At 48.0% G+C, this 18,939-nt stretch overlaps 1 protein-coding gene across 3 annotated transcripts; it reads left to right on the forward strand.

Annotated features, from left to right (window-relative positions):
- The first annotated feature begins 308 nt into the window (after positions 1-308).
- On the forward strand, positions 309-18,931 carry LCTL (lactase like). Of its 3 annotated transcripts, none has more exons than XM_060259746.1 (14): positions 309-443; positions 1,673-1,833; positions 2,388-2,475; positions 4,538-4,647; positions 4,834-4,962; positions 6,421-6,516; positions 11,560-11,614; positions 11,970-12,135; positions 13,384-13,648; positions 15,019-15,145; positions 15,232-15,431; positions 17,124-17,187; positions 18,496-18,540; positions 18,808-18,925. In XM_060259746.1, the coding sequence occupies exons 1-14, from the start codon at positions 314-316 to the stop codon at positions 18,921-18,923; spliced, it is 1,752 nt and encodes a 583-aa protein (XP_060115729.1). In that variant the 5' UTR covers positions 309-313; the 3' UTR covers positions 18,924-18,925. The 3 variants fall into 3 exon arrangements, with proteins under 3 accessions (XP_060115729.1, XP_060115728.1, XP_060115730.1); XM_060259745.1 differs by having other exon boundaries at positions 11,970-12,131; positions 13,380-13,648; XM_060259747.1 differs by lacking the exon at positions 18,496-18,540 and having other exon boundaries at positions 11,970-12,131; positions 13,380-13,648; positions 18,808-18,931.
- The last annotated feature ends 8 nt before the right edge of the window (positions 18,932-18,939 follow it).

Raw genomic sequence — 18,939 nt, forward strand, 5'->3', positions numbered from 1 at the left:
GTGGGAAGAGTTATCGATATTTTTCAACTGGGATTAACTACGCTGAACCTCCATGCTCAGGAGCAGCCTGTCCCTGACCAACAGGTGCTGGGAATTTCCCTCGAGTGGCTTGCTGGCTGCAAGCAGAGATGGACATCTGGAGAGGATGAGATGCTGGCAGAAGAAGTTTCGTCCTGCTTCTTAATTCCTGACAGGTAGCCTGAGAGAAGGCCTTAATGTCAATCGGTTTGGGCAGGAGGCTGCTCAGGTGAAAGCTCACCAGGAGTATTTTTGTTCTATCAGGTGGCGGCTTGACGAGTGTCTGCATTTGGCCATGGTGGTGCGGACGGGCGTTTTGAGAGCATGGTGGCTGCTTGGACTGACCCTAGTTCTAACCTCTGCAGAGGAGTTCTCCTGGAGCAGGCAGAGTCCTGGTTCCTTCTATTACAGTACTTTCCCCAAAGGTGATATTTCATATTTAGCTGGTTTGGGAGAGATTGTGGAGTCAATGGACTGCAGGGCCTCGGCTTTCACAAACGCCCATTTAGCTCAGGTGTCTGTAAACCGAAATCCTAGCTGCAGCGTACCCAAACTCCATCCCTTGAAAGCAGGAATTCTGCAATCCTTGTTAATTCTGTTAATTTATTTACTTCATCTATGCCTCACCTTTCCCTCCAATGGGGCAAAAAGCAGCTTACACCTCCTCCTTCCCTTCCCTTTTCTCCTCACAACACCCTTGTGAGGTAGGTTAGGCTGAGAGTGTGAGTCTAGCCCAAGATCACCCAGACAGTTTCTGTGGTAGTATGGGAATTCGAACCTGGATCTCCCATGTCCTGGTCTGATGCTCTAACCACTATGCAACGACCCCTTCTACAGCAGACCCCACTCTGAGAAACTACTCCCTGTCTTCCCCCAAAAGAGCCCTTGCTTGTTTCTCTCTCTTTTCTCCCCTTCCCTAGAATTTCAGACAACAGAATTGATAAATGTGCAAGTCCATCTAAAATCACCTATTGCAAATTAGGCTATCACGCACAGTGCTGGAAAACAAACACTTGCCTTCTAGTAGGAAGACCTCAGCAGACACTGCCCTGAAAAGTCAAAATAAAAGATTCCCAGATAAACGAAACCGATTGCCATAGGATGACTGTTTGTTCTTTTAGCTTCCAGGGGCTAGAGTTGCCAGCCTCCAGGTGGGGCCTGGAGATATCCCGCTTTTACAACTGATCTCCACCTGGCAAAGATCAGCTCCCCTGAAGAAAATGGCTGCTTTGAAGGGTGGACTCTAGGGCATTGCACCAGGCCGAGGCCCCTCCCCTCCACCCCCAAAGTCTCCAGGATTTTTCCAACCTGGACCTGGCAACCGTACTCAGGAATAACTCTGAAATATTGCAGTTCCTTTGTATTTCCATGGCATCACTTCCTGCCTCTACTCCCCCCACCCCTTACCACCTATATCTCTCTCTGCAGGTTTCTACAGACGCTCCTTGCATCTAATAAAGAGAGCTGTGTTTCTTGAAAGCTCATGCTACAAGAAAATTTGTTAGTCTTCAAGGGGCTTCTGAACTCTTTACTATTCTGAAAAGGGGGTAACACTGAAGCAGGACATCGGGACGTGTCTTACAGTTTCACAAAAGATTCCTTTTAGGAAGGCTAACGTTTCCTTCTTGCCGTCCTCTTTGTTCAATATCTCCAGGGTTCCTTTGGGGTGTTGGCAGTTCGGCCTGCCAAACGGAAGGGGCTTGGGACAAAGCCGGGAAAGGCCCAAGTATCTGGGACGCTTTCGGGCACCAGGGGGGAAAGGTGTTCATGAACCACACCGCAGATTCAGCATGTGAAAGCTACTACAAGATTAAGGTAAGAAGAACAATCTTTTTTGGAGGGGGGAGGGATGGGGAATAAACATATTGTTCTGCAGCAAATCCAAAATCAAGAGCCATTGGGGGATGCTGACTTAGCATTGTAAACCTCAGTCTGTAGAGTCTTAAAATCGGGGCTTTTTTTGTAGAATTCCAGCCGGAACTCATTTGCATATTAGGCCACACCCCCTGACAGCACCATTGTTTCACACGGGGCTTTTAAAAGAAACAGCCCATCTGGACCTCATTTGCATATTCGGCCACGCCCCCTGATGGCAAGCCAGCCGGAACTGTGTTTAGGGTTGCTGCGCACGCGTAACACAATGACATCACCCAGAAGTGACGTCATCGCACCGGTGATTTGCGCATGGCCGCTCTAGGCATTTCCCGGATGCTGTAGCCATCTGGGAGGGGGGAAACTTTATGGTACCCCCGGACCAGGGGCTTGGCAGCCCTATGTTCCTATGTGCCTCTGCTCAAAAAAAAAAAACCCTGCTTAGAATTATGTTTTTAACGAATCGATGTTTGCCACCCTCAATTTCCTTCTTCTAGGACGACATCCAGCTCCTGAAAGAACTGAAGGTCAACCACTATTCGTTTTCTATTTCCTGGCCCCGTTTGCTGCCCACAGGCATTAAATGTAAGTGTGAAAGCAGGACGCTGGCAGATATTTCCCCACAACTGAATGTATGGCGATTAGATCGTCTTCTTTAAAAAAAACCAGATTGCCTAAAAAAGCAGACTTCTCCAGGCTAGTTTGGCCAAGGATCCTGGAGATTCTGCTCCCCCCTCCAAAAAAACACATCTTCTGGGCCTGCAGCAGGGGTCACTGGCGGTGGGGAAAGGTAGTTGTGAATTCCCTGCATTGTGCAGAGGGTTGGACTAGATGACCTTGGAGGTCCCCTTCCAACTCGATGATCCAACTCTGAACTGTTTTGGATGGCATACAACATCTAACAAGAGAGGGCTGCCGCCACATCTGGATCCATCGTGCTTTTATTACTAACTGCCCAGGATCTGTGCGCTCGAGAAAGAAAATATTACACGATCTGCCTGAAGTAGCACCGTTGCCATTGATTTGATCGTTTTATTGTTTTAATATTGCTTTTGTTTACTGTCTGTTTTGTGCCGTTAGCCACCTTGAGTCTGTATAGAATGGGTGGGAAATAAATATAACGTAAATAAAATAAATTCTATATGATTTAATCTGGCCCCCTATTACAGCAACTCCCAAGTTTACCTAGGCACCATGGCAAGGGGAGAGAGGAATGTGTTGCTATGTTGGTCGCATATTTTAAACGTACAGTTTTCATGGCATCGATCCAAAGAACCGTGTAACTTGTTCTGCAAGCCTTAGGGTATGTGTATGGGGTGGGGGTTAACATGTTGCTGAAACACGATACGCACACCCCCACCACTTCTCGCCAAACCACTTGACACTGGAAGAGGTTCCAGAAATGGCAGGTAGATGGTTGAAGAGAATCTGCAGCTCTTTGGATACTGATCCATATGTTGGGAAGGGCAATTTTATTGAAATGCCAATAGAGGTATGAGATGCTCTCTGGTCTCTAATTTTAGGGGGTAGCCATGTTGGTCTTCCATATAAAATCTAGCTTTGAGTCCAGTAGTTCCCTAGGGACCAACAATGATTTTTTTTTTGGGGGGGGGGGGAATGCATGGATGGAATTCTAGCAGGAGTTCCTTTGCAATTGCTGAGCAGTCGGGTTAGAACGGATAAAAGGAGGTACTTTGTAGAGCCAGTTTGGTGTAGTGGTTAAGTGTGTGGACTCTTATCTGGGAGAACCGGGTTTGATTCCCCCCTCCTCCACTTGCAGCTGCTGGAATGGCCTTGGGTCAGCCAGAGCTCTCTTATCTGGGAGAACCGGGTTTGATTCTCCACTCCTCCACTTGCACCTGCTGGAATGGCCTTGGGTCAGCCAGAGCTCTCTTATCTGGGAGAAGCGGGTTTGATTCCCCACTCCTCCACTTGCACCTGCTGGAATGGCCTTGGGTCAGCCATAGCTCTGGCAGAGGTTGTCCTTGAAAGGGCAGCTGCTGTGAGAGCCCTCTCAGCCTCACCCACGTCACAGGGTGTCTGTTGTGGGGGGAGAAGATATAGGAGATTGTAAGCCGCTCTGAGTCTCTGATTCAGAGAGAAGGGTGGGGTATAAATCTGCACTTCTTCTTCTTCTTCTCCTCCTCCTCCCCCCAAAGGGTGATTAACATGTGGAATTCACTGCCACAGGAGGTGGTGGCGGCTACAAGCATAGCCAACTTCAAGAATTTTTGGCCACTGTGTGATACAGAGTGTTGGATTGGATGGGCCATTGGCCTGATCCAACATGGCTTCTCTTATGTTCTTATGCATATTAGACCAAATACCCCTGATGTAGCCAATCCTCCCGGAGTTTACAAGGCTTTTTTTTGTAAGCTCTTGGAGGATTGGCTACATCAGGAGTGTGTGGCCTAATTTGCAAAGGAATTCCTGCTAGAATTCCACCCCTGGGGGTATGAGATTTTAACAGTCAAAGTTCTCTCTGTAAGATAGCTGTGTTGGTCTACAGTAGAGCTAGATTTGAACCCAGGACTGTCTTAGAAATCAAGAAGGTTTTCTGGGTATGAGTTTTGACTCCTGAAAGCTCATACTCTGAAAATAATGTGGTGTCTAAGGTGCTTCGGTTCTCTGGTCTTTGTTCTCACAGCAGAGAAAGTGAACCAGGAAGGTCTGCGATTCTACAACGATACGATCAACGCTTTATTGGCAAACAAAATCATTCCCTTTGTAACACTCTACTACTGGGATCTGCCACAGGTGAGAATAAAGCTTTATCCGGGGGAAACAGACCCACAGCAACACCAAGGCAAACACGTGGTGCAGAAAGGCCCCTACAGTATCAACTAATGGGGGTGGTTGAGCCATTGTTCATAAGCCAGACAAAAATGGCAGGTGTTTTGCTGAAGTTGCATGCGTGACTTTGTGAAGTGTTTGGGCTTACAGGCTCTTCAACAAAAATACGGCGGATGGCAGAACATAAGCATGACACGTTATTTTAAGGATTATGCAGATTTGTGCTTTGAGAACTTTGGGGATCGCGTGAAACACTGGATTACTTTTAACAACCCTTGGGTAAGTCACTGCTTCCAATGGATTCGCCCTCCAAAGGCAAGAACTTAGAGCAACTGAAGAACCACACAAACAGACTGGGTGTGTTCGTGTTGCAGTTGTACTTCTCAAATGGCAGCTCCCCCCAACACAGCACATAATGGTCATTCAATTGTGACAGGAAGGAGAGTTTCAGTTCATGCTGCTGCTTGTGGGAAGGGGTTGCTGTTTAAATTCATTAAATTTAAATTCATGCTGCCACTTGTGAGTTTTTAACAGTAACAAATGAATTTTAACAGGGATAAATGTAAAGTTCTGCATTTAGGTAGGAAAAATCCAATGCATGGTTATAGAATGGGGGAGACCTGTCTTAGCAGTAGTATGTGTGAAAAGGATCTAGGGGTCTTAGTGGATCATACGCTGAACATGAGTCAACAGTGTGATGCGGTGGCTAAAAAGGCAAATGCAATTTTGGGCTGTATCAGCAGAAGTATAGTGTCCAGATCACGTGATGTGATGGTATCGCTTTACTCTGCTCTGGTAAGACCTCACCTGGAGTATTGTGTTCAGTTTTGGGCACCACAATTTAAGAAGGATGTAGACAAGCGGAACGGGTCCAGAGGAGGGCGATGAAGATGGTGAGGGGTCTGAAGACCAAGTCCTATGAGGAAAGGTTGAAGGAGCTGGGCATGTTTAGCCTGGAGAGGAGGCAGCTGAGAGGTGATAGGATCACCATCTTCAAGTACTTGAAGGGCTGTCATATAGAGGGCAGTGTGGAATTGTTTTTTGTGGCCCCAGAAGGCAGGACCAGAACCAATGGGTTGAAATTAAATCAAAAGAGTTTCCGGCTCAACATTAGGAAGAACGTCCTGACCGTTAGAGCAGTTCCTCAGCGGAACAGGCTTCCTCGGGAGGTGGTGGACTCTCCTTCCTTGGAGGTTTTTAAACAGACGCTAGATGTCCATCTGACAACAATGAAGATCCTGTGAATTTAGGGGGAGGTGTTTGTGAGTTTCCTGCATGGTGCAGGGGGTTGGACTAGATGACCCTAGAGGTCCCTTCCAACTCTATGATTCTATAATTTGTCTCTTTAAATTGTACTTTGCCAAGGCAAGCCTGCCAGCAGCTTGGAAAATGCATTTAAAGTTGCTTTTCCCCACCTCTCCCTCCCTCTCCATCTATTTTTTCCTTCCTTTCTTTCTTCCTCCCTCCCTCCAATTCTATGTGGCTCTTACGTTAAGCAAGTTTGGTCTAGACCTTGGGCAAATCTAATACAGCAGTTTCAACGGGCCAAGAGCCATATATCGCTAAGGCTGCCACCTCTTAGCACTTAACTATAGGGAAGGCCTATTGAAAAAAAAAATGGGGACTTACTTTGGGTGAATGTACAATGCAATCATGGCCTTTCTGCCCTTTGATTCGATGTGATGCTTTTTCTCCAGCTGCGCAGAATTACTAAAACGCACATCTAATGTCTCCCAGGCAATCGCTGAAGAGGGGTATGAAACAGGACGGCACGCGCCGGGCATGAAGCTGGGCTCGGCTGGAGTTTATAAAGTAGCACATCACATAATCAAGGTAAAAAACAAACCAACCGTGACTTGTCATCGAACAAGGATTTTAGGCTGGATTCATGTTACTGTGCGCGACCCTCAGCTCAGTCCTACACCATCCCAGTCGCAAGTCGTAGCGCTGCCAATCCCCGGGTGGGGCAGGGGATCCCCTGGTTTGGAGGCCCTCCCCCAATTCAGGGTTGGCAGAAAGTGGGGGGGGGGAGGAGGGAAATGTCTGCTAGGCAATTCATTATACCCTATGGAGACCAATCCCCATAGAGTATAATGAAGAATCCATTCATGGGGATCTGGGGCTCTCAGGGGATTGGTGTAGAGGCACCAAATTTTCAGCATAGCATCTGGTGCCTCTCCTTTAAAAAAAAAAGTTTCAAAAAGATTGGACCTGGGACCTAATTCTATGAACTTCAGAAGAAAGCGCCTCCCACCTAAATTATTTCCAGTGAAGGGGAGGCATTTTAATGGAGTGCTGTCCCTTTAAATGTGATGGCCAGAACTCCCTTTGGAGCTCAACCATGTTTGTCACAACCTTGCTCCTGGCCCCACCCCCAAAGTCCCCAGATATCTCCTGACTTGGACCTGGCAACCCTACACATGTGTAAGGAGGAACAACGCAAGGTAGGAGCATTAATGGGTTTCCTTTGAGGGTCTGCAGTGCTGGAAGCACATCATTCTAAAGAGCTAAAGGGTTCTTCTTTGCTGACATTGCTCAAGTGCCAAAGATCCATGCTCTCCTTTCCCCAGAGCACTATTCCAACACGGGCAACACCTGGGCCCCACCTCCCTCCCCCCTGGATATCTGGGAGTTTGCTAACCAGGCAAGGAATAGTTCCTTTCCTATTGGACTTCCTCACATTATAACGATGCATCTTTATGAAGCATTAGGAAATGTCTGTGATTGCAAAGTTTCCCAGCTGCATTAATAATAATAATAATAATAATAATATTTTATTTTTATATCCCGCCCTCCCCGCTAGGCGGGCTCAGGGCGGCTAACAGACACGGGAGTCTCATGATTCACATTAAACAATAATAGACATGGGAGTCCCGTGATTCATAAAACATAACAATTTAAACATTAATTACAATAAATTATTTAAAATACATAAAAACATATAAACATATAAGATATAAAAATAGGTGCTAAGATGATGTATTTAAGATGGCTAAGTGTCTATTCATTCATTAATCAGGTTCTGTCTTAGTTACCACATGGTGACTCAAATGCCAACTGAAAAAGAAATGTTTTGCAAGCCCTGCGGAATTGGTTCAGGTCCCGCAGGGCTCGCACCATCTCTGGGAGATCATTCCACCAGCGAGGGGCTATCACCGAGAAGGCCTGCTCCCTAGTGGCCTTCAACCTAACTTCTCTTGGCCCAGGGATTGTTAATAAGTTCTGAGAACCAGACCTCAGTGCTCTCCGGGGTACATATGGGGAGAGGCGGTCCTTTAGGTAGGCAGGTCCTCGGCCATATAGGGCTTTAAAGGTAATAACCAGCACCTTATAGCGAACACGGTAGACAACCGGCAGCCAGTGCAGATTACGCAGCCCAGGCCGTGCAGGCTCCCACCGTGGTAGTCCCTCCAGCAGCCTGGCCGCCGCGTTCTGGACTACCTGGAGTCTCCGTGTTCGGTACAAGGGCAGCCCCATGTAGAGGGCATTGCAGTAGTCTAACCTCGAAGTGACCGTTGCGTGGATCACAGTTGCCAGGTCGGCGCGTTCCAGGAAGGGGGCCAACTGCCTCGCCCTCTTGAGATAGAAGAAGGCGGATCTAGCAGTGGCAGCTACTTGGGCCTCCATTGATAGGGAGGACTCCAGTAGCACCCCCAGGCTCTTGACTTTGCGCACCGGTACCAGTGGCACACCGTCAAAGGCCGGTAAAGTAGTCTCCCCTCCCGGTCCGCCACGGCCCACGCAAAGGACCTCAGTCTTCGCCGGATTCAACTTCAGCCCGCTCAGCCTGAGCCAGTCAGCCACGGCTTGTAGTGCCCGGTCCAAATTTGCTGGGACATCACCAGCCCGGCCGTCCATCAATAGATAGAGCTGGGTGTCATCTGCATATTGATGGCAACCCAGCCCATACCTCCGTGCAATCTGGGCAAGGGGGCGCATAAAGATGTTAAACAGCATCGGGGAGAGGACTGCCCCCTGAGGCACCCCGCAATGGAGTGGATACCTCTGAGACAGTTCCCCCCCGATTGCCACCCTTTGTCCCCGACCCTCAAGAAAGGAGGAGAGCCACTGTAAGGCTAGCCCCCGAATTCCTGCGTCAGCGAGGCGGCGGGTCAGCAGCCGGTGGTCGACCATATCGAACGCCGCCGATAGGTCTAACAACAGCAGTACTGCCGAGCCGCCTCGATCCAGTTGCCGTCGGAGGTCATCCATGAGGGCGACCAGGACTGTTTCTGTCCCATGGCCCGGGCGAAAGCCGGACTGGCATGGGTCTAGGACGGAAGCGTCCTCCAGAAATTCCTGTAACTGCACCGCCACGGCCCTCTCGATAATTTTGCCTAAAAAGGGCAAATTTGAGACCGGCCGGTAATGTGCCAATTCGGCCGGGTCTGATGACGGTTTTTTCAGGAGAGGGCGGACCAGTGCCTCTTTCAGAGGTGTTGGAAAAACACCTTCTGAAAGGGATCGATTTATAATATCCCGTATAGGATATCTTAGTTCCTCCTGGCAGGCCTTAATTAGCCAGGAGGGGCAAGGGTCCAGATCGCAAGTCGTGGAACGTGCAGAGGCAAGAATTCTGTCGACTTCCTCCAAGCTGAGCGGGTCGAAGCAATCCAGAGTTAAATCAGAAGACACGCATTGGGCTTCGAGTCCACTTACTGCCTCCAAATTGGCGGGGCAGTCCTGGCGGAGCGATTGGACCTTATCCGCAAAGAATTTCGCGAAGGCCTCGCAGCCAATTTCCAATTCCTTAACTTTAGAATTGCCCTGAGGCAATGTAGTCAGATTCCGAATTATTCTAAATAATTGGGCTGGGCGCGAATTTGCGGATGCAATCCTAGCCGCAAAGTATGTTTTCTTTGCGGCCTTGATTGCCATCTCATAGGACTTCATAAACTTCCTATAAGATGTTCTAGTCGCCTCGTCACGAGTGCGTCGCCATTGCCTCTCTAGCCGTCTAAGGCCTTGTTTCAGCTGGCGTAATTCCGGGGTATACCACGGAGCCAGCTTAATCCGAGGTCGCAGAGGGCGCCGAGGTGCGATCTCCTCGATGGCCCTAGAGAGCCGGCTATTCCAGGTCTCAATCAGGCCATCAAGGGAGCCGCCAGAGGGCCAGGAGTCCCGCAGAGCCATCTGGAACCGTTCCGGGTCCATTTGACTCCGCGGGCGAGCCATAATCGGCTCCTCGCCTAAACAGGTTCGGGGGGGCATATTCACACGGGCCTTGAGGGCGAAGTGATCCGACCATGGCACAACCTCTGTGGTTATATCGCTCACTACAATCCCGGCCGCAAAGATCAGGTCTAACATGTGTCCGGCCTGGTGGGTGGGGGTCACAACAAATTGAGAGAGTCCCAGTGTCGCCATGGAAGACACTAGGTCCGTCGCCTGACTGGAGGACGGGTCATCGGCATGGACGTTGAAGTCACCCAGGATTATCAGCCTTGGGTGCTCCAGCGCCCAGCCTGTCGCCGCCTCAAGCAGGGACGGTAAGGCGTTGGCCGGTGCGTTAGGCGTACGGTACACCAGCCAAATCGCCAACCCCTCTTCATCCCCCCACGCCAGCCCGGCACATTCAATGCCCTCAATCCTTGGGGCCGGGAGCGCCCTAAAGGAGTAAGCCTCCCGTGCAAATAATGCCACTCCTCCCCCCCGCCCGCTAGTCCGCGATTGGTGGAAGACCGAGTAACCTGGGGGAGCTGTTTGCGAGAGGGCCACTGTATCACCCTCCCGGATCCAGGTCTCGGTCACGCAAGCCAGGTCCATATTCTGCTCAAGCATGAACTCTCGGAGAGTTGAGGTCTTATTATTGATGGACCTGGCGTTGCATAACACCAATGACGGAGGCGGGTTACTCCTGGTCCTGCTACCTGTCACCCTTGGGATGGGCCGCAGACTGGAGGGGGGCCGAGCACCGACTTGTCTCTGTCCGCCTCCCTTATAATATCTGCTCCCACCGCCATACCTCCCCCTCCCCAGGAGCACCGGAATCCCTGAGCCAGCCATTCCTCGCTGGCAGCAGCTGCAATGAAACTACTATCAGGCTGGCGTCTAATTACACACCCTCCTCACTCCGTCTAACTAAACCCTAATTCCAATTAACCCAAAAAACCCCTCCAATTCCTTATATGTATTTGATAAAAATTAATTCCAATAGCAATTAATTTACCCCTCCCTATTTCCCATCAATTTGCTAATAATATTTATATAATCTAATTCAAATATATAATAATAATCAATCACTGAGTTAATTAGTAATAAATTAATTTTAACTGCTAAGTTCCGGAGTGGGATGGCAGTTCTTAAAGTGCGGCGTGCGTGCAGTTTGGGCGTTCCTTATGGATTAGCAGCCACCGATGGGTATGCAGATTACAGTCAATAGTCGGCCAGTCAAGAACATCCCACTGGGAAGGGCCACGGCTATGTGGTAAAGCATGTTTGATGCAGTCGTTAAGAGCGGCAGACTCTACTCTGGAGAACCAAGTTTGATGCCCCGCTCCTCCACCTGCAGCCAGCTGAGTGACCCTTGGGTTAGTCACAGCTCTCAGAGCTCTCTCAGCCTCACCTACTTCACAGGCTGTCTGTTGTGGGGAAGGGAAGATTGTAAGCCGCTCTGAGATTCTGAGTGAAGGGTGGGGGATAAATCCAGCTCTTCTTCATGCAGAAGGTCCCAGGTTCAATCCCCAGCATCTCCAGTGAAAAGGACCGGGCAGGAGGTGATGGGAAAGACCTCTGCCTGCACCCTTTGAGAGCTGCTGCCAGTTTGCACAGAGAACACTGACCTTGGTGGGCCGCTGGTCTGATTCTGTATAAGGCAGCTTCATGTGTCTGTGGTCACTGCTACTCTTGCTCATCAGCCGCTTCTTCTCCCCGCAGGCTCACGCGGAAGTGTGGCACTCTTATCAGAAGAGATGGCGCCGTCAACAGCAAGGTAACCACCTGCAGTGCCACCACAAAGAAAGCAGCTCTGTTTAGCGCAGGGGTGGCCAAACTGTGGCTCTTTTACACATATTGTGTGGCTCTCAAAGCCCCCACCGCCCTGTCTGTCTTTAAATCACTTCTCCAACCGAAGCCAGCCAACAGCTTGGAGAATGCTTTTAAAGTTGCTTTCTTTCCACCTCTCCCTCCCTCATATTCCTTCCTTCCTTCTGGCTCTCAAATGCTGACATTCATGTCTTACAGCTCTCAGACATCTTACATTTATTCTATGTGGCTCTTACATTAGCCAGTTTGGCCACCCCTGGTTTAGAGTGATAACTGAAGCACTGTTTGCCCTTTGTTTTAAGGCCAGGTCGGGATCTCTTTAAGCAGTGCCTGGGGGGAGCCCATTGACCTGAGCAGCAAGGCCCATGTGGAAGTAGCAGAGAGATACATGCAGTTTTCCCTGGGATGGTTTGCAAATCCGCTGTACCATGGAGACTATCCTGGCATTATGAAGGAGTATGTAGGTAAGTCATAGTCACGTGGGTGGGAAAATGTGGGATGGGAGATCTTTTAGTGCTGGTTTAGCTTCCCCCATGAGAGATTCTGCTGGCAGCAGGACATACACTGAGTATCGCTGCTCTGAAATCCTAACTCAAAGGTTTCCAACATGGCACCTGCTGAGTGTTTCTAGAAAGTGGGCTTTTGCCTCACAAGGCTTCTGACCGGCCCTTCTGATTGGCTGCACAGAGATTTTTCAATGTTGCTTTAACTGCAGTTGTCACCCCAGTACCTCAGGTCTTTACTGTGTGACTGAAGGAGAGCTGTGGCAGCCATTTTGTGGTTGTGCTAGGTTGCCTACTCTGTGAGACTTTGGGGGTGGAGCCAGGAGAGGGTAGACTTGGGGAGGGGAGGAGCCTCAGCGTGGTCCAATCCCATAGAGTCAACCCTTCCAAGCAGCCATTTTCTCCAGGGGAGCCGATCTCTGTCCATCTATCTTATACAGGGCTTTTTTTTTTGAGCATGAACGTAGTTCCGGCTGGCTTCGTGTCAGGGGGTGTGGCCTAATATGCAAATGCATCCCTGCTGGACTTTTCCCACAAAAAGCCTTGTGTGAAACAATGGTGACATCATGGGGTGTGGCCCGATATGCAAATGAGTTCCTGCTGGACCTTTTCCTATAAAAAAGCCCTGATCTTATACATTACATATCAGCAGATATAGCACCAAAGAAGTTAATTTTATATATTATGGTTTTAATAATGGCTTAATGTTTTGTACTAATATTGTTTTATAATAGATTGCATTTTATGTTAATATGCTGTTAGCCACCCTGAGCCTGTTCGCAGGGAGGGCGGGATACAAATAGAAATAAATAAATAATCTCTGTGGGAGATCAGTTGGGAAAGGGGAGATCACTAGGCCTCACCTGGAGGCTGACAACCCTACAGCTTGTTCTAACTTGTCATCCCATTAGGAATTTCTGCTCTGCAGCAGTACTTTAACCATAGTACTTCTCAGGGCAGTTTACTATAGCTAGTAGCTCCAACTAGTGGCAGCTTAAGAGAGTACTGAAGTGCTATTCAGTTAATCCTTTGCACTTTGAAGGTCAGGACTACTTGGTGTGGGATCCTAATGACTCAACAGGAAGGACAGACGGCTACTGAAAATCTTGGCCGTTGCAAAGAAAGTCACAACTCCCAGGCCAATGCAAGGTTTTGGAGTCCTCTTACAAGCATTATATGCATTTTCTTTCTACATTTTTGCCTGTATAGGCAGAAAGAGCGCTGAACAAGGAATACCATCAAGACTCCCGGCTTTTACAGTGCCAGAGAAAAACTATGTTAAAGGCACCGTGGACTTCTTAGGAATCAGTCATTTCACCACCTATTACATTTCCCAGAAGAGCTACCCCCCTCCAGGAATGAGTTATTTCACTGATGGCAACTTGGTGGAATTGGTGGACCCCAAGTGGCCCGAATCCGGCTCCAAGTGGCTGTATTCTGTGCCCTGGGGCTTCCGGAGGTTACTCAACTTTATCAAGGTAACTAGGGGTTCTGTAGTTGAAGGGCCTTGTTTTTTTCAAAGCAAACTTTTGCTTTAAGGTGGAAGTGCTTTCCGACATCACGAAGTGTCAAGGGTTGATTCAAACGTGTTCCTTATTCAATTACTTGAAAGACTGACTTCCCCCATGCTATCCAGCCCATCACTGAGACCTTCTGTAGCCCTCAAGGACAGGGTTTTCTCAGTGGTGGCAACTCACCTTTGGAATGCCCTCCCCTGAATCTAGCCTGGTACTTTTATGTGCCTCTCCAAAACATTGCTCTTTACACAAGCTTTTCGCCAATGGGTTCTCTTTTCTTGGCTGTTTTAGGGCCTGCTCCAAGTCTGAGAAACTGTTTTACCTACCATTCTAGACAGTGTCATTTTTTGTTTTTATGCCTTGGCTTGCTTTTGACTGATTTTATCAGTATTTTTTTTTTAAAATGACTTGGATTGTCTTAAAGATGTTTTTATTGCCTGGTTTGGTTTTATTGGTATGAGTCGCTGTGAGCAGATCTGCATACCTGACAAATTTTCCACATAAAGTGGCTGCAACACCAAAAGGTGACTTGCATATGAACTTAGCCCCATTCCATTACCATCCGTTGCTTTAAATGGGTAGTCCATTACCATCTGTCGCTTTAAATGCTAGCCAGCCATTACCATAAAACCAAGTACTATTACATACATAGACAAGCCAGAATTTATTGCTGCCTTCTCAAAGGATGGCTGACCTGTAACTTCATGACAAATGGCTCCCAAAAAATAAAACAAAGTTCGAGTCCAGTGGCACCTTTAAGATCAATAAAAATTTAATTCTAAGCATAAACTGGAATTAATTCTGGGTATAATACCCAGAATTAAACGCTGTTGGTCTTAAAAAATTCCCCTGAACTCCAACTTCATTCTGTTTCTTCAGACCAACACAGCTACACACCCGAGTATGTAAAAAAATAAGAGATGATTAAAATTTGGAGTCCCATCCTAAGGAGGGCGATAATCCCATTGATATGCGATAAGAGATTTGGATGCCAGTAAGTTTCTAGTTGATGGCCTACTCACATCCAGTGGTTTTGTCTCATGTTAGAACAACATTCTGTATCCATGCATACTTGAATTACCATTAATCCGCACAACCGTCCTTAAGAGATGTGTGCCGATCCTGGCTGGCTCCATTTTCAGTACAGTAAAATGACTCCACACCAATTGCAACAAAGCATCAGAACAGATTTGAGCCGAATCCACATCCTCTTCACAGCCATCCATGAATATAACTTCAGATGCCAGCAAGATTTCAGTGGTTTAAGCTTTCAAGGTGGAAAGCTGCCTTCGTCCAATACCAGCAACGTAGTTTTCTCTCTTTCTCTACAGGTACAATACGAGAACCCGCTAATTTACGTGACGGAAAATGGCATTTCAGAAAAGCTGCCGTGTGCACAGCTATGCGATGGCTGGCGAATAGACTATTTAAAGGGGTATATTAATGAGATGCTAAAAGGTGAGATTTAACTTAACTAATCAAATATGTCCACATGGGCCCCTGCTATCGTTATTCCTGTTAATGAAAGAACCTTTTTTCCCCAGCCATCAAAGACGGCGTTAACGTCCGGGGCTACACGGCGTGGTCTCTGCTGGATAAATTTGAATGGAACAGAGGCTACTCGGAGAGATTTGGACTCTATTATGTTGATTTTCAAAATCTGAACAAACCTCGTTATCCAAAAGCCTCTGTTCACTATTATAAGAAAATCATCAAGGCAAATGGATTTCCTAATGCGAAGGAGGTAAGGGCGCTTACTGCTAATTTGTGCTTTATGGGAAAATGGTCTGCGGAGTTTTAGACCAAGAGCAAAGAGACCCAAGGACTAATGCGCGAGTCCACCTTCACCCACTTATTTGCATGGGGCAACAGACCAACTGAGTTCCTATTAAAGCTGCATAAAGATTTATTTTATTTGTTATATATCATTCTCCTTTCTCATTCGGACTCAAAGCGGATTATACCAAGACAGTCAATTTAATTGATAGATGGGACATTCAGTAAACAATGCAATAGAATTAGGGTTGTAGAACCAACCAGAGATCTAAAAACAACTGAAAAAGCATAAATAATAATTACTGTGTGGCAGTGTGTGCAGTACAGCCAGGAGATCCTAAGACTGTCTGGCAACCAGAAGTTCTAGCTCTTTGAGTGTTATGCACCACTAGCTGGCGAGCTAGACTTGTTTTTGTTAAGGCAAGACGCATTTCAGAGTTGGTTTGCCATTGCTTGACTCTGCCTCACAACCCTAGCATTCCCTGGAGGTTGCCCTGACAAATACCAGCCAAGGCAGACACTGCTTAGCTTCTGGGATCAGGCTGGATTAGAATCAAGTCCCAGTAGCACCTTAAAAACCAACGAGATTTTGGGGGTATCACTTGCTTCCAAGAGTCACAGCTCTCTTTGTCAAACACATGGTCTCTGATATATCCAATGAAGGGAGCCTTTGATTCACGAGAGCATGTGCCCAAAAAATCTTGTGACTTCTAAGTTGCTACATAAGAGAAGCCATGTTGGATCAGGCGAATGGCCCATCTAGTCCAACTCTGTATCACACAGTGGCCAAAAAACACCAGGAGGTCCATCAGTGAGGCCAGGACACTAGAGGTCCTCACACTGTTGGCTGTCCAAACATCAAAAAATACATAGTTCAAAATACTTATTTTAACTATTTTAAACTACTTTAAAACATGCTCCTTGCACTAGAGGGGTTTTTTTTTGTTTGTTTGTTTGGACTACTTTTGAAAATCTACATACAATGATACAACAGAAACAGGCGGGCGTTTTTTCCTCCCCATTTAGCTCAGTCATCACCTCCCTTAGACAGAAACGTCATCTTGCAGACTCCATCGGGTTTGTAAATTGTGAAGTACCACCAGGGGTAGAATTCTAGCAGGAGCTCCTTTGCATATTACGCCACGCACCCATGCTGTGGCCAATCCTTGTGGAGCTTACGAGCCTCTTTTTTGTTAAGATCTTGGAGGACTGGCTACAGCACGGGTGTGTGGCGTAATATGCAAAGGAGCTCCTGCTAGAATTCCACCCCTGAGTACCACGTACATTGGTGGGGGTGCACTAATATATATTTTTAAAACTCATTAAAATGCCCAACTATATGCCCATCAGAGAGCTACCAGTCACTGACAAAACAGAACCCCCCCATGCACAGTTCTTCAGCTGCCCCCACAGGACTCTGTTGAGGGAGGGAATGTTTCTCAGAGGCAGCCAACAGGGGAACTGCTTTTCCTTCTCATTCCTCATCTCCCCCCCCCCCCCAAGGTCCTAGTTGTTGCTTCTTGGCCCATCAGCAACCTCTGGGGCAGCACACCACACTCACACCAGTCTGCAGCGCATTCGTGGAGATGAAGGGGTGGGTGGGATGGGGGGCATTTGCCAGCGCTGGCACTGTGGGATTAACAACTGTTCTGCTTGGCAGGTGGCAAGCTGGCACCACCAGGCCACCGATATCTGCTCTTCTAGCAGCCAGCTTCTTGTGACAGGTAACTTTACACCTTCTCTTCTTTGTTTGAATGCCATAGTTTTGTCACTGCCCCCACACCAGAGCTCTTCTTCATTACAGAACCTCAGCTGAAGCTAAAACGTAGGATATGAATAGTCGAAACAGTCTAAAGGACTGCTATTGTTCAGGTTAGGTTTCAGAACAAACGTTAAAAGAATCTGGGTGTAACTCCTAAACTCAGTTAAGCCAGTTTGATAGCACCATCTTCTTCTAGCACAAAGACTTCGCTTTGGCCAATAGGAGGCCCCCTAATCCAGTTGTCTATCTCTGCAGACGTCTTAAAGGGTTGTTTCAGCATATTTGGATTCTCCCCATCCTGCTCCAAGAAATGCATAGGGTATTCCTCACCCCCTGCATTTTATATTTAGCCAGTTTGGTGTAGTGGTTAAGTGTGTGGACTCTTATCTGGGAGAACCGGGTTTGATTCCCCACTCCTCCACTTGCACCTGCTGGAATGGCCTTGGGTCAGCCATAGCTCTGGCAGAGGTTGTCCTTGAAAGGGCAGCTGCTGTGAGAGCCCTCTCCAGCCGCACCCACCTCAAAGGGTGTCTGTTGTGGGGGAGGAAGGTAAAGGAGATTGTGAGCCACTCTGAGACTCTTCGGAGTCGAGGGCGGGATATAAATCCAATATCTTCTTCTTCTTCTTCTATCTTCACAACAACCCTGTGAGGCAGGCTTCAAGGTCACCCAGTGACCTCCAGCGGTCAATCCCCAACCCCCCAGCCCAGGGGTGGCCAAACTTGCTTAACATAAGAGCCACCATAGAATAAACATCAGATGTTTGAGAGCTGCAAGACATGAACATCAGATGTTTGAGAGCCAGAAGGAAGGAAGGCAAATAGATGGGGGAGGGAGAGGTGGAAAGAAAGCAACTTCAACTTTCAATGCATTTTCCAAGCCACCGGCTGGCTTGGCAAGTGATCTGAAGACAGTAATGCCTTCTCCTAGCCTGGTGATGGGGCTTTGAGAACCGCACAATGTATGTGAAAGAGCCACAGTTTGGCCACCCCTGCCCTAGCATATAGACCCAGCTGTGGTGTGTGTGGATGTAGGCATATCACCACCCAACTTGAGGCTTAAGGAGCACAGGTAGAAGTGTGCCAAGTCTCCCATGCTAGAGACACACGGCGCACCTCCCAGGAGTGAGGGAAAGGGTGGGTACAGCTTGCCACTCAGGGGCAACTGTAGGCACCCCACATGTGGCAGGGACACATAGGTGCTCAAAGGCTTAGTGCTTTCCAGGGTAAGTGCTTTTGACAGTTCTCTTTTCCCTCCCCTGAAAAACCAGAAGAACAGCGGAAAACTGCTGCTAAAATGCTCAGGCTAATTCATGGTAAGCGTCGACAGGTTTTTTTTTGTCAACCTTTGAGCACTGACATGCTTGATAGATTTTTAGTGCAACCCACCCCCCTCCCAGCCCCGAGATAAAAACGTAGGGCTGTACAAACTTGGTTTTCAACATTCTTTGGGTAGCTGTTGCCATTTACTTACAGTACAGCCAGAAACGATAAAATATGCAGTTATCGATGCTGTAGAGATTTGCTCTGATCTGCCGTGCCCTCTCTCTGTGTCTCTGTCCCCCCCCCCGCCTCCATTACAGAGCCTTTGGCCACTCACATGGAAATGGTGACCGAGATTGTCGTGCCAACCGTTTTCACCCTCTGTATTCTTATCAGTGCCATCTTGCTGCTCTTTCTACTCCGGAAACATCACTAACAAGCGTCCGTGTGCT

The sequence above is a fragment of the Heteronotia binoei genome, chromosome 19 (assembly GCF_032191835.1).
Source record: "Heteronotia binoei isolate CCM8104 ecotype False Entrance Well chromosome 19, APGP_CSIRO_Hbin_v1, whole genome shotgun sequence".
NCBI classification, from domain to species: domain Eukaryota; kingdom Metazoa; phylum Chordata; class Lepidosauria; order Squamata; family Gekkonidae; genus Heteronotia; species Heteronotia binoei.

What these genes read in the sequence shown, in the direction of transcription:
- LCTL (XM_060259746.1), top strand. Translation starts at nt 314, where the DNA reads ATGGTGGTGCGGACGGGCGTTTTGAGAGCATGGTGGCTGCTTGGACTG. An exon ending in AAAGCTACTACAAGATTAAG is followed by an intron (nt 1,834 to 2,387) that starts GTAAGAAGAACA and finishes TCCTTCTTCTAG; the next exon opens with GACGACATCCAGCTCCTGAA. An exon ending in CAGCCAGCTTCTTGTGACAG is followed by an intron (nt 17,188 to 18,495) that starts GTAACTTTACAC and finishes CTGAAAAACCAG; the next exon opens with AAGAACAGCGGAAAACTGCT.